The sequence below is a fragment of the Oncorhynchus clarkii genome, chromosome 3 (assembly GCF_045791955.1).
Source record: "Oncorhynchus clarkii lewisi isolate Uvic-CL-2024 chromosome 3, UVic_Ocla_1.0, whole genome shotgun sequence".
Taxonomy (NCBI): Eukaryota; Metazoa; Chordata; class Actinopteri; order Salmoniformes; family Salmonidae; genus Oncorhynchus; species Oncorhynchus clarkii.
This window is the reverse complement of record NC_092149.1, coordinates 8,692,694-8,708,249: the sequence shown is the minus strand read 5'-3', so window position 1 is coordinate 8,708,249 and position 15,556 is coordinate 8,692,694. Positions and strand designations below refer to the sequence as shown.

The following is a 15,556-nucleotide window of genomic DNA, read 5'->3' as shown; positions in this document are numbered from 1 at the left end:
TTAGTCTTGAAATCTTTGGTTGTTTAGTACATGGCCTCACGTGAATCCTTAAAGAGATGGGACGGGCAAAGGCTTAAAGAGGGTGTGAACAATGCTGAATGGGTGTAGACAAAGAAAAGCTCCCCAGTAGGTACCAAAACATTAAGGGCCATTTTCTCAAAAGTCAAGTTTATCAACTTTCAAAACAGAATTACTTTCCCTTTGTTTCTCAACTGTAGTGTATGATATATGATTTTCTAGCTCTGAGTCTCTACTTTTATCCAAAGTAAAAAACACAATTTCTAATGTTGCTACATAAAACCTGTCGATTAAGTTTTATCACAAGCACATACAGGTAGCTTATCTGCCAACATAAAGGAAACACCAACATAAAGTGGGACACCACGAGCTGCCAGAACAGCTTCAATGCGCCTTGGCATAGATTCTACAAGTGGACCTAAACCATGCCAGGAAATTGCTATGCCTACAGTCGGGAAGGCTGCAGTTAGAGCGACAAATATAGGCTACAGCTTGTTGTGGCCATAGACATATAATCCATAGAAGGGGTTTTGGAACCTCTTACACTGGCAATTTGACTGTTAAACTCATTTAAAAATGTATATATTTATTTAATCTTTATTTAACTAGGCAAGTCAGTTAAAGAACAAATTCTTATTTTCAATGACGGCCTACATCGGCCAAATCCAGGCGATGCTGGGCCAATTGTGCTCCGCCCTATGTGACTCCCAATCACAGGCTGTGATACAGCCTGGAATCGAATCAGGGTGTCTGTAGTGACGCCTCAAGCACTGAGATGCAGGGCCTTATACCGCTGCGCCACTCGGGAGCCCTAATGGGTACACTAGCAATGGGTGCCAGGGAACTGACATCTATGGATTATATTTCTATGGTTGGTTGCGGATGTCAGTTTGCCTTTTACAGATTTCAAAATACAATCACTGGAAAAACGTATATTTTGGAAAGAAAAAAAACACATTTCATGTATGAATGACTCATAGTGAAGACTGGGTTCGTGCAGATAACCAACAATTTACGACGTTTGGAATGAGACTAACGTGAGGTAAAGTAAATAATTCATTAATTCGAAGACTAATTGATCAGATATAAAATATCTGAAAAGTTATATTAGGAAATTATAACTTTGTAATCTGAATAATTTCCTTGGTGCCCCGACTTCCTAGTTAATTACAGTTACATGATTAATCAGTTGATCGCGTAATACTAATTACAGAGAATCTTTGATAAAAACAATAAGTCTTCAATTTAATGATAGTAAAGACATGACAGTAGCCTATGGCTTCATCTTCATCATTAGGGGAGTCAGTGTGCCACTGGACATTACATTTAGTAGCCTACTGTGATATATATACTGTGTATATATATTACCTCCTGATAATGTACAATCTGTGTGTCGCTTCATTGGCCTGGGCTATTGTTTGTTGTGAATTCCAGACCAGATTGATCTCAGTTTGTCAGTCAGAGTAGACACTGTTTTCAGTCATTTGTGTGGTATTAAAAAATATTGTGCTAATGTCTTCTGTCATGCAAATGACATAGAAATGCATGAAATGTGTTTTTTAAAATCCTCATGTGTGGAAATTCTAAAAACATCTCTGCTCAACTGTAGGCTATGCCACATGCCAAATGTTATTCTGGCTTTAGGGCCTCTTTCTTCAACAGTAAATGTAACACGCTTCCAATTGCATCTTTGTTCATGGATTTGTTTACAGAAAATGATGGTGTACCGGGAAGGAAGGGCTATAGAAAAAACAAAGCCTGGGGCCTATGATTCCTTAATCTGACCCTGATCACATATAACATAGACTGCCTTCTACAGTGTACTGTTTAAACCTCGAAATTGAACCTTGAATGTGATGCCTCTATCCACCACTAGATGGCCATCCCTAACAGCTGAAACCATGTGAAAGGTAGAAGTACCATTCAAGACTAAATGGGTGAAAAAAATCTAAAAACTCAAATTACAGTACTCTTCAGCATGATCCATAGGTTACTGTTACAGAGCCTGAGGTCATCACTGTTAAACTGATTTCTGTATTAAAGGTACTTCCTGTATTAAAGCACTGTATTGTGTGTGTGTTCTGTACCTCTCCCAGTGTACACAGCTCCATGATGATCCACACGGGGTTTTCTGTGATCACTCCAATCAGCTTCACTATGTGGGGGTGGTCAAACTGACGCATGGTCACTGCATGGGGACAACATGCACACACACAGACACACACACACACACACACACAGTCTATTCACTGTAATTGAATAGACCAGGGATTAGCTAGGCTACGGTTTATAGAATCAGGTTACTGTATGTAGGGCGAAAAGGTAGAGTGGAAAATGAAGACTGATTATATAGTGGATTATTATTCATGTTGATAATAAATATCAAGGCTGTTATGAAGGAAGCAGGTCCATGTTTACAGTGGGCTATTTTAGGATGACTTAGACTCAAACCGCCATCTTTGTTTTTACTCAGATAACATGTCATCAACCCTGCTCCTGCTGAGCACCCCGTGTGGAGAGGAGGGGACAGGAGAGGAGAAGGGAGGAGGGGAGAGAAGAAGGGAGAGAGGAGGGGAGGAGAGGCTGGGGTTAGAGGAGAGGAGGGGGCAGGAGGGGAGGAGAGGACAGGAGAGGAAGAGAGGAGAAGGGAGGAGGGGACAGGAGAGGAAGAGAGAAGAAGGGAGGAGGGGAGAGAGGAAGGGATAGAGGAGGGGAGGAGAGGCTGGGATTAGAGGAGGGGACAGGAGGGGAGGAGAGGAGGGGAGGAGGAGACAGGAGAGGAAGAGAGGAGAAGGGAGGAGGGGACAGGAGAGGAAGGAAGGAGGGGAGAGAGGAAGGGATAGAGGAGGGGAGGAGAGGCTGGGATTAGAGGAGAGGAGGGGACAGGAGGGGAGGAGAGGAGGGGACAGGAGGGGAGGAGAGGACAGGAGAGGAGGGGGGGAGGAGAGGACAGGAGAGGAGGGGAGGAGAGGACAGGAGAGGAGGGGAGATAGTTTACAGTGGTGATGTGCTATTTGATGTGTTTTAGAGTAGTGTGTGTGTTTGGATTTTGTCTCTCTGTGTGTGTGCGTCCATGTGTGTAGTGTTAGAGAGAGAGAGTGTGTGGGGGCATGCACGCATGTGTGTGTGTGTCTCAGACTTCAGCAAGGGGAAGGGAAGGGGTGTGTGTGTCAGACTTCAGCAAGGGGAAGGGGTGTGTGTCTCAGACTTCAGCCAGGGAAGGGGTGTGTGTGTCAGACTTCAGCAAGGGGAAGGGAAGGGGTGTGTGTCTCAGACTTCAGCAAGGGAAGGGGTGTGTGTTGCACGTGGGAAATCAGCAGGACTGTACTAGTGTAAACTCACTTTCTCAAAACCCATCCCTCTCTAAAGCGGTGTTCTGTCCTCCCCAGTCCCCCTGCAACCTCCACACATTCCTGCTGTGTTTTCATACATGGGGTTTAACTCAGTCCCACCTTGTCTGGGCATTTCATCTGGATAAAGGAGCCTCTCTCTGTCAGAACCACTGGAGCTGAAGACCAGTCTTCTGCTGTTCAAAAACCCACTGGAGCTGAAGACCAGTCTTCTGCTGTTCAAAAACCCACTGGAGCTGAAGAGCAGTCTTCTGCTGTTCAAAAACCCACTGGAGCTGAAGACCAGTCTTCTGCTGTTCAAAAACCCACTGGAGCTGAAGAGCAGTCTTCTGCTGTTCAAAAACCCACTGGAGCTGAAGGCCAGTCTTCTGCTGTTCAAAAACCCACTGGAGCTGAAGGCCAGTCTTCTGCTGTTCAAAAACCCACTGGAGCTGAAGGCCAGTCTTCTGCTGTTCAAAAACCCACTGGAGCTGAAGAGCAGTCTTCTGCTGTTCAAAAACCCACTGGAGCTGAAGGCCAGTCTTCTGCTGTTCAAAAACCCACTGGAGCTGAAGACCAGTCTTCTGCTGTTCAAAAACCCACTGGAGCTGAAGACCAGTCTTCTGCTGTTCAAAAACCCACTGCTACACTAAGGTTGCGTCACAAATGGCACCCTAATCCTTATAAAGTGCAATATATATGAAATAGGGTGCCATTTGGGATGCACCGTAAATCTCTGCATGTGGTAGCCCTAAAAATGATAGATTGCTATGCTGAGAATGCGCCCTAGACGCAAACTAAAAGGTCATGTGTTCAACCCTCAGTAGTATACACACAACTGATGTATGAAGAGCAAGAGGTCGTATGTGCTGTGATCAAGAAGGAAGACAGGAGGAGGTGTGTTACTTACGAGCTTCTTGTAAGAACTTCTCCCTGACACTATCAGAGGTGCAGTTCTTACACGTCTTGATGGCCACAGACAGAGCAGGGTTTTCCTACAGAGAGAAATAAAACATCAGAAAATGGTCCTTTAAATAAATCAAGCCTAACAGGATAGTGTCTTGTTTTTCCACAAATGTGTAGGCTCCCTATTCCCTATGTAGAGCATTTATTTTGAACAGGGCCCATAGGGATACCCATAGGGCTCTGGTCAAAAGCAGTCGGCTAAATAGGGAATAGGGAGCCATTTGGGACACAGGCTAGGCCTACCGGGCTCATGTAGACTCCCTGGTGGACGTCCCCGAACTGTCCCTCTCCGATACAGCGACCCAGCTCAATCCTCTGTCTCTGAATCTCATAGTCCCTGGCTGGATACAACACACAGCATTAGACACACTGATTTTATAATCTCATAGTCCCTGGCTGGGTACAACACACAGCATTAGACACACTGACTTTATAATCTCATAGTCCCTGGCTGGATACAACACACAGCATTAGTCACAATGACTGTATAATCTCATAGTCCCTGGCTGGATACAACACAGCATTAGTCACACTGACTTTATAATCTCATAGTCCCTGGCTGGATACAACACACAGCATTAGTCACACTGACTTTATAATCTCATAGTCCCTGGCTGGATACAACACACAGCATTAGTCACAATGACTGTATAATCTCATAGTCCCTGGCTGGATACAACACAGCATTAGTCACACTGACTTTATAATCTCATAGTCCCTGGCTGGGTACAACACACAGCATTAGACACACTGACTGTATAATCTCATAGTCCCTGGCTGGATACAACACAGCATTAGACACACTGACTGTATAATCTCATAGTCCCTGGCTGGGTACAACACACAGCATTAGACACACTGACTTTATAATCTCATAGTCCCTGGCTGGGTACAACACACAGCATTAGACACACTGACTTTATAATCTCATAGTCCCTGGCTGGGTACAACACACAGCATTAGTCACAATTACTTTATAATCTCATAGTCCCTGGCTAGGTACAACACACAGCATTAGACACACTGACTTTATAATCTCATAGTCCCTGGCTGGGTACAACACACAGCATTAGACACACTGACTTTATAATCTCATAGTCCCTGGCTGGATACAACACACAGCATTAGACACACTGACTGTATAATCTCATAGTCCCTGGCTGGGTACAACACACAGCATTAGACACACTGACTGTATAATCTCATAGTCCCTGGCTGGATACAACACACAGCATTAGACACACTGACTTTATAATCTCATAGTCCCTGGCTGGATACAACACACAGCATTAGTCACACTGACTGTATAATCTCAAAGTCCCTGGCTGGATACAACACACAGCATTAGTCACACTGACTTTATAATCTCATAGTCCCTGGCTGGATACAACACACAGCATTAGTCACAATGACTGTATAATCTCATAGTCCCTGGCTGGATACAACACAGCATTAGTCACACTGACTGTATAATCTCATAGTCCCTGGCTGGATACAACACAGCATTAGTCACACTGACTTTATAATCTCATAGTCCCTGGCTGGATACAACACACAGCATTAGTCACAATGACTTTATAATCTCATAGTCCCTGGCTGGATACAACACACAGCATTAGACACACTGACTGTATAATATCATAGTCCCTGGCTGGGTACAACACACAGCATTAGACACACTGACTTTATAATCTCATAGTCCCTGGCTGGATACAACACACAGCATTAGTCACAATGACTGTATAATCTCATAGTCCCTGGCTGGATACAACACAGCATTAGTCACACTGACTTTATAATCTCATAGTCCCTGGCTGGATACAACACACAGCATTAGTCACACTGACTGTATAAACTCATAGTCCCTGGCTGGATACAACACAGCATTAGTCACACTGACTGTATAATCTCATAGTCCCTGGCTGGGTACAACACAGCATTAGTCACACTGACTTTATAATCTCATAGTCCCTGGCTGGATACAACACACAGCATTAGTCACAATGACTTTATAATCTCATAGTCCCTGGCTGGATACAACACACAGCATTAGTCACACTGACTTTATAATCTCATAGTCCCTGGCTGGGTACAACACACAGCATTAGTCACACTGACTTTATAATCTCATAGTCCCTGGCTGGGTACAACACACAGCATTAGTCACACTGACTTTATAATCTCATAGTCCCTGGCTGGATACAACACACAGCATTAGACACACTGACTGTATAATATCATAGTCCCTGGCTGGGTCCAACACACAGCATTAGTCACACTGACTTTATAATCTCATAGTCCCTGGCTGGATACAACACACAGCATTAGTCACACTGACTTTATAATCTCATAGTCCCTGGCTGGATACAACACACAGCATTAGACACACTGACTTTATAATCTCATAGTCCCTGGCTGGATACAACACACAGCATTAGTCACACTGACTTTATAATCTCATAGTCCCTGGCTGGATACAACACACAGCATTAGTCACACTGACTTTATAATCTCATAGTCCCTGGCTGGATACAACACACAGCATTAGTCACAATGACTGTATAATATCATAGTCCCTGGCTGGATACAACACACAGCATTAGACACACTGACTGTATAATATCATAGTCCCTGGCTGGATACAACACACAGCATTAGACACACTGACTTTATAATCTCATAGTCCCTGGCTGGATACAACACACAGCATTAGTCACAATGACTGTATAATATCATAGTCCCTGGCTGGATACAACACACAGCATTAGACACACTGACTGTATAATATCATAGTCCCTGGCTGGATACAACACACAGCATTAGACACACTGACTGTATAATATCATAGTCCCTGGCTGGATACAACACACAGCATTAGACACACTGACTGTATAATCTCATAGTCCCTGGCTGGATACAACACACAGCATTAGACACACTGACTGTATAATATCATAGTCCCTGGCTGGATACAACACACAGCATTAGTCACACTGACTGTATAATCTCATAGTCCCTGGCTGGATACAACACACAGCATTAGACACACTGACTGTATAATATCATAGTCCCTGGCTGGATACAACACACAGCATTAGTCACACTGACTTTATAATCTCATAGTCCCTGGCTGGATACAACACAGCATTAGACACACTGACTTTATAATCTCATAGTCCCTGGCTGGATACAACACAGCATTAGACACACTGACTGTATAATCTCATAGTCCCTGGCTGGATACAACACAGCATTAGACACACTGACTTTATAATCTCATAGTCCCTGGCTGGATACAACACACAGTATTAGACACACTGACTGTATAATATCATAGTCCCTGGCTGGATACAACACACAGCATTAGACACACTGACTTTATAATATCATAGTCCCTGGCTGGGTACAACACAGCATTAGACACACTGACTGTATAATCTCATAGTCCCTGGCTGGGTACAACACAGCATTAGACACACTGACTTTATAATCTCATAGTCCCTGGCTGGATACAACACACAGCATTAGACACACTGACTTTATAATCTCATAGTCCCTGGCTGGATACAACACACAGCATTAGACACACTGACTTTATAATCTCATAGTCCCTGGCTGGATACAACACAGCATTAGACACACTGACTTTATAATCTCATAGTCCCTGGCTGGATACAACACACAGCATTAGACACACTGACTGTATAATCTCATAGTCCCTGGCTGGATACAACACACAGCATTAGACACACTGACTTTATAATCTCATAGTCCCTGGCTGGATACAACACACAGCATTAGACACACTGACTTTATAATCTCATAGTCCCTGGCTGGATACAACACACAGCATTAGACACACTGACTTTATAATCTCATAGTCCCTGGCTGGATACAACACACAGCATTAGACACACTGACTTTATAATCTCATAGTCCCTGGCTGGATACAACACACAGCATTAGACACACTGACTGTATAATCTCATAGTCCCTGGCTGGATACAACACACAGCATTAGACACACTGACTTTATAATCTCATAGTCCCTGGCTGGATACAACACACAGCATTAGACACACTGACTTTATAATCTCATAGTCCCTGGCTGGATACAACACACAGAATTAGACACACTGACTGTATAATCTCATAGTCCCTGGCTGGATACAACACAGCATTAGACACACTGACTGTATAATCTCATAGTCCCTGGCTGGATACAACACAGCATTAGACACACTGACTTCATATCAACGGGTGGTATGGACGTCCGATTGATTGTGAAATCAATCTGGTTTTAGCTGATCACTGAAGATCACAGTACAGCATGCAATCATGCAATTCCATTCAAATCAGGACTGCCAAGGCTATCCATGGATTTGCATGCAATGGCTGATTTGTTGAATAAATACAATCATATTGTGAATATGAAATCACCATGCATAAAGTTTCACCAGACATGCCAAGCCATAATCACATTTTACCCTTGAAATGTAAAACATTGGTAAACTGTATGATGGTGTCAAATGATCTTTGTGTACTTCTTAACTTTGCACATATTCTGGAGGGCCAGTGAGTGGCCCTGCTGCAGCAGTACTGTGTCTGACTAGTGGCTGTGGTCCCTTCCATCCATAACGGGTCAATAGGACAGCCTGGCTGCAATATTCATCTTTCTCTGGGCTGGACAGTGTCTATTCACCAACAATCAATACATCAATCAAAACACTACATGTACAGCTATTTTGGCAAAATGAAAGAAAATGACAGAAACACAATCACACAAGTCAAACCAGAGGTAGACCTGGGTCAAATGGTAAATACCTCCAGATACCTGATGTAGCATGGATATAGATTGGCCTTGTGCGACCACTCCATTGGTTCAATTGCACACTAAATCAAGTGTAGCTCAAGTATTTGAAAGTATTTAACATATATGGTTGACCCTGGTATGACAACCACAATACAACCAAAAGGCAATCCTCAAGTACAAGGCTGAGACGCACACCATTACCTTCCTCTAGTCCATAGTATTCTGCAGGGCAGTTTATGTGAGGAGAAATCTTTTAGAGGGTACATCAACATTGGAGGAACATAACTTTTAAAATGGTTTAAACTGTACAAAAGGTCCCTCCCTCTTCCCTTGTCCCTGGTTTGGAGAAACACATGACTAAGTAAGAGTGCTTTTCTGGCAAAGGGGAGTGACATTTGTTGCATGTAGAAGACAGTCAGTGCAAACGAACTGCAGGGAGATTAATACCCTTGGACTACACTGCCATTTGTCAGCAGCCTCTGCTGGCAGGCTGGCTGGCTGGCTGGCTGGCTGTGTGTGTGCGTGTGCATGTGTACACATAATATAAACGGCTAGCGTTTCAGGCTATGTTAAATACTTCTCCACTGTTATGATATAAAGTAAACTATGGAGTCGTGTGGAGGACAATCTTAGAAAAAAGATTTCCAAAAGGGTTCTTCAGCTGTCCCCATAGGAGAACCCTTTTTGGTTCCAGGCAGAACACTTTTTGGGGTTCCAGGTAGAACCTAGGGTTATTCAAAGGGTTTTCCTATGGTTTTCCTACGGGGAAAGCCGAAGAACCATTTTAGGTTCTACATACAGTCGAAGTGGGAAGTTTACATACACCTTAGCCAAACACATTTAAACTCAGTTTGTAAAAAATCATGACATTTAATCAGAGTTAAAATTCCGTTTTAGGTCAGTTAGCATCATCACATTTAAGAATGTGAAATGTCAGAATAATAGTAGAGAGAATGATTTATTTCAGCTTTTATTTATTTCATCACATTCACAGTGGTTCAGAAGTTTACATACACTCAATTAGTATTTGGTAGCATTGGCTTTAAATTGTTTAACTTGGGTCAAACGTTTTGGGTAGCCTTCCACAAGCTTCCCACAATAAGTTGGGTGAATGTTGGCCCATTCCTCCTGACAGACCTGGTGTAACTGAGTCGGGTTTGTAGGCATACTTGCTTGCACACGCTTTTTCAGTTATGCCCACAAATGTTCTATAGGATTGAGGTCAGGGCTTTGTGATGGCCACTCCAATACCTTGACTTTGTTGTCCTTAAGCCATTTTGCCACAACTTTGGAAGTATGCTTCGGGTCATTGTCCATTTGGAAGACCCATTTGCGGCCAAGCTTTAACTTCCTGACTGATGTCTTGAGATGTTGCTTCAATATATCCACATTATGTTCCCTCCTCATGATGCCATCTATTTTGTGAAGTGCACCAGTCCCTCCTGCAGCAAAGACATCCCTACAACATGATGCTGCCACCCCCGTGCTTCACGGTTGGGATGGTGTTCTTCAGCTTGCAAGCCTCCCCCTTTTTACTCCAAACATAACGATGGTCATTATGGCCAAACAGTTCTATTTTTGTTTCATCAGACCAGAGGACATTTCTCCAAAAAGTACGATCTTTGTCCACATGTGCAGTTGCAAATCGTAGTCTGGCTTTTTTTATGGAGGTTTTGGAGCAGTGGCTTCTTCCTTGCTGAGCGGCCTTTCAGGTTATGTCGATAAAGGACTCGTTTAACTGTGGATATAGATACTTTTGTATCTGTTTCCTCCAGGATCTTCACAAGGTCCTTTACTATTGTTCTGGGATTGATTAGCACTTTTCGCACCTAAGTACGTTCATCTCTAGGAGACAGAACGCGTCCCCTTCCTGAGCTGTATGTGGTCCCATGGTGTTTACACTTGTGTACTATTGTTTGTACAGATGAATGTGGTACCTTCAGGCATTTGGAAATTATTCCCAAGGATGAATCAGACATGTGGATGTCTACAATTGTTTTTCTGAGGTCTTGGCTGATTTCTTTTGAAACTCATTCTACTAATAGTGATTTTCCCATGATGTCAAGCAAAGAGGCACTGAGTTTGAAGGTAGGCCTTGAAATACATCCACAGGTACACCTCCACTTAACTCAAGTTACGTCAATTAGCCTATCAGAAGCTTCAAAAGCCAGAACTTAATTGTCTGGAATTTTTCAAGCTGTTTAAAGGCACAGTCAACTTAGTGTATGTAATCCTCTGACCCACTGGAATTGTGAGACATTGAACTATAAGTGAAATAATCTGTCTGTAAACAATTGTTGGAAAAATGACATGCACAAAGTAGATGTCCTAACCGACTTGACAAAACTATAGTTTGTTAACAAGACATTTGTGGAGTGGTTGAAAAACGAGTTTTAATGACTCCAACCTAAGTGTATGTAAACTAGTTTTAATGACTCCAACCTAAGTGTATGTAAACTAGTTTTAATGACTCCAACCTAAGTGTATGTAAACTAGTTTTAATGACTCCAACCTAAGTGTATGTAAACACGTTTTAATGACTCCAACCTAAGTGTATGTAAACTAGTTTTAATGACTCCAACCTAAGTGTATGTAAACTAGTTTTAATGACTCCAACCTAAGTGTATGTAAACAAGTTTTAATGACTCCAACCTAAGTGTATGTAAACTAGTTTTAATGACTCCAACCTAAGTGTATGTAAACAAGTTTTAATGACTCCAACCTAAGTGTATGTAAACTAGTTTTAATGACTCCAACCTAAGTGTATGTAAACAAGTTTTAATGACTCCAACCTAAGTGTATGTAAACTAGTTTTAATGACTCCAACCTAAGTGTATGTAAACTAGTTTTAATGACTCCAACCTAAGTGTATGTAAACAAGTTTTAATGACTCCAACCTAAGTGTATGTAAACTAGTTTTAATGACTCCAACCTAAGTGTATGTAAACTAGTTTTAATGACTCCAACCTAAGTGTATGTAAACAAGTTTTAATGACTCCAACCTAAGTGTATGTAAACAAGTTTTAATGACTCCAACCTAAGTGTATGTAAACTAGTTTTAATGACTCCAACCTAAGTGTATGTAAACTAGTTTTAATGACTCCAACCTAAGTGTATGTAAACTAGTTTTAATGACTCCAACCTAAGTGTATGTAAACTAGTTTTAATGACTCCAACCTAAGTGTATGTAAACTTCCCACTTCAACTGTAACACCTTTTTCCCTAAGAGTGAAGGACAAAGGACAGATACGTCATGAAAAATGAAATGTTGAGAGGAAACTGTTTGAGCAGCAGAAGACAGTCACAGCCAACTCATTCTACTAATAGTGATCGACAGATCCACCTCATGCACTCTGTGTTGGGGATTCCCCGTGTAAATATGATTCTAGCTGTTTGTGAACTACTCTCTATCAACAGTAATAGTTACATTAAAGATGAACATAAAATAATTGAGAAACATTATTGCCTCTTGAATACTAGTTAAGAGAAGAACAATCTAAATAAAACTGCTACAAATGTGGTAGCAAAAATCTGAACTCTGAAAATAAAAAATGAAGAACTGAAAGATGCCTAACACCAACTTGACCTCTGTAGCTTTGGTGCTTTCAGAGAACTCCAGTCTCAATGACCCCAGGAAGGCAGAATGTGGTAACAGCCAATCAGAAAGTGGGGCACACTTCTCCAAACTGGGTTAAAGCTGTACACTAGAGGCCACGATCAAAGGCCCACGGGGTCTGGACAGAACATCTGGTCTGCAGCTCACCACTGAGACACTCTAAAACCCAGCACCGCTGTCTGTCGCTGCCTCCCTCATCCTCCTCAGCACATGATCCCTTACTTACTCCCTGTGTGACAGATGCTACGGTACTCACTGGAGGGCATGGTGTAGGTATCCTCATCATCTATGATCTCCGCATAGTCGTCTGTCTCTGGGGGAAAAAGAGAGTGACACACAGTGAGAGAGGGAGAGATAGAGAGAGGTGAGGATAATGAACAGCAGCATTCTGACTCTAAGCAGGATAGCCCAACATGACAGACAGGAGTTAGGCTAGGCGTTAATCTAACTACGTCTAGACTTGTACTTAACTTACCTTTAGTACAATAAAGTACCTTTACCAAAAACCCACCATTTCAAAGTTGTTAACCCTTAACAACAACCCCCCCTCCACACATATGACAAACAGCCCAGCTCTGTGATGTGCCTCCCTCTGCGTTCTCCCACCATGTTCCTCAGGTCTGAGCTGTGCTCCAATAGCAGCAGTGGTATTTGAGTGAGGGGAGGAGGGACGAGGAGGAGTTTCCCCCCCCAGAGAAACGTCTTCAGGAAAAACAGATTGAGTCACGGGTAACTCCAGAGTCATTGGGTGAGCCTGTCTATCCTGACTGCTGTGATTTTAAGGACGAAGCAGAAGTTTCCAGGAAAATATAACACACAGAGGAATGTTGAGACAGCCCTGCTTTGTGCAGCCTGAGATAAAGAAGAAAAGCTGCTGATAAGTCAAATGATTTGATTTGATTCAGGACTACTGTTAAAAAGCTGTGAAATGCTATGATAGTGCGTCATTATTAAAGAAGGAAAATAAGAGTCGAGATAAGGGTTACTCAAAAATGACTAGAAAACAAAGGAAAATCAGAGCACTCTGAAAAGACAGAGAGAGACAGAGAGGCAGAGAGAGAGAGAGAGAGAGAGAGAGAGAGAGAGATAGACAGAGAGAGAGAGAGAGACAGAGAGAGAGAGAGAGAGAGAGAGAGACGAAAAACACAGATTAGGGCATGTTTACTGGCCCTCTTAGAGAAAGTTGACAGCAAAATAACGAGTTTAAAGGTCAAAACCAAGTTGCAGCCACTTCTTACTACCTCTCAGGGGATTCCCCCAGACGTTGATAAGGGTGTTGATGGTAAGAGGCTGCCAAGTGAGTAACATACACAGGTCAAAGAGACACCTCACTGTAAGTAGGTCACACGCACGCACGCACGCACGCACACGCACACACACACACACACACAAACAAAAGGGTTAGGGGAAGTGTAACTTCAGAGAGCATCTCAGTTAGTTGAACAACAGTGGAATGGAAGTCCTGGTGCAGTATTTGTGCTGAGCTGAAATATTTTGTTTCATCCTCTGCAGAGAGATTTCATTCTATCAGGGTCATACAAAGTCTGCAGAGAGATTTCATTCTATCAGGGTCATACAAAGTCTGCAGAGAGATTTCATTCTATCAGGGTCATACAAAGTCTGCAGAGAGATTTCATTCTATCAGGGTCATACAAAGTCTGCAGAGAGATTTCATTCTATCAGGGTCATACAAAGTCTGCAGAGAGATTTCATTCTATCAGGGTCATACAAAGTCTGCAGAGAGATTTCATTCTATCAGGGTCATACAAAGTCTGCAGAGAGATTTCATTCTATCAGGATCATAAAAAGTCCATGACCACTCAGAGAAGAGAGGAAAACAAACACTTCTAAGACACGGTGCCAACATTCATCTTGTAACGGTTGTCGTCGGTGGAAGAAGAGGACCAAAGCGCAGCGTGGTTAGTGTTCATCTTAATTTAATAATAATCCAAACTGAACACTTCAAATGACAAAACAACAAACGTGACAACCTAAACAGTCCTATCTGGTGCAGCCACACAAAGACTGAAAACAACCACCCACAAACCCCAACACAAAACAGGCTACCTAAATATGGTTCCCAATCAGAGACAATGACTAACACCTGCCTCTGATTGAAACACAAAACATAGACTACCCACCCAACTCACACCCTGACCATACTAAATAAAGACTAAACATAGACTGCCCACCCAACTCACGCCCTGACCATACTAAATAAACACAAAACATAGACTACCCACCCCAACTCACGCCCTGACCATACTAAATAAAGACTAAACATAGACTACCCACCCCAACTCACGCCCTGACCATACTAAATAAACACAAAACATAGACTGCCCACCCCAACTCATGCCCTGACCATACTAAATAAAGACAAAACATAGACTACCCACCCCAACTCACGCCCTGACCATACTAAATAAAGACAAAACATAGACTGCCCACCCAACTCACGCCCTGACCATACTAAATAAACACAAAACATAGACTACCCACCCAACTCACGCCCTGACCATACTAAATAAAGACAAAACATAGACTACCCACCCAACTCACGCCCTGACCATACTAAATAAAGACAAAACATAGACTACCCACCCAACTCACGCCCTGACCCTACTAAATAAAGACAAAACATAGACTACCCACCCCAACTCACGCCCTGACCATACTAAATAAAGACTAAACATAGACTGCCCACCCAACTCACGCCCTGACCATACTAAATAAAGACAAAACAAAGGAAAATAAAGAACGTGACACATCTAAACATTCTGCATCAGAACTATCTCAACTGAACCGTGCACA

The 15,556-nt window shown here is 42.6% G+C and overlaps 1 protein-coding gene across 4 annotated transcripts in view; it reads right to left on the bottom strand.

Moving 5' to 3' along the window:
* LOC139387417 (focal adhesion kinase 1-like) overlaps positions 1-15,556 on the bottom strand; it is a 143,383-nt gene that overhangs the window by 36,213 nt on the left and 91,614 nt on the right. For 2 of the 4 annotated variants that reach the window (XM_071133581.1, XM_071133597.1), the window contains 5 exons: positions 12,999-13,055; positions 9,328-9,348; positions 4,557-4,654; positions 4,258-4,342; positions 2,106-2,206 (listed from right to left, as the gene is read on the bottom strand). In XM_071133581.1, coding sequence (XP_070989682.1) covers positions 2,106-2,206; positions 4,258-4,342; positions 4,557-4,654; positions 9,328-9,348; positions 12,999-13,055 — 362 coding nt within the window. The remainder of the gene's footprint in view (positions 1-2,105; positions 2,207-4,257; positions 4,343-4,556; positions 4,655-9,327; positions 9,349-12,998; positions 13,056-15,556) is intronic. The other 2 variants (XM_071133588.1, XM_071133574.1) reach the window with 1 other exon arrangement.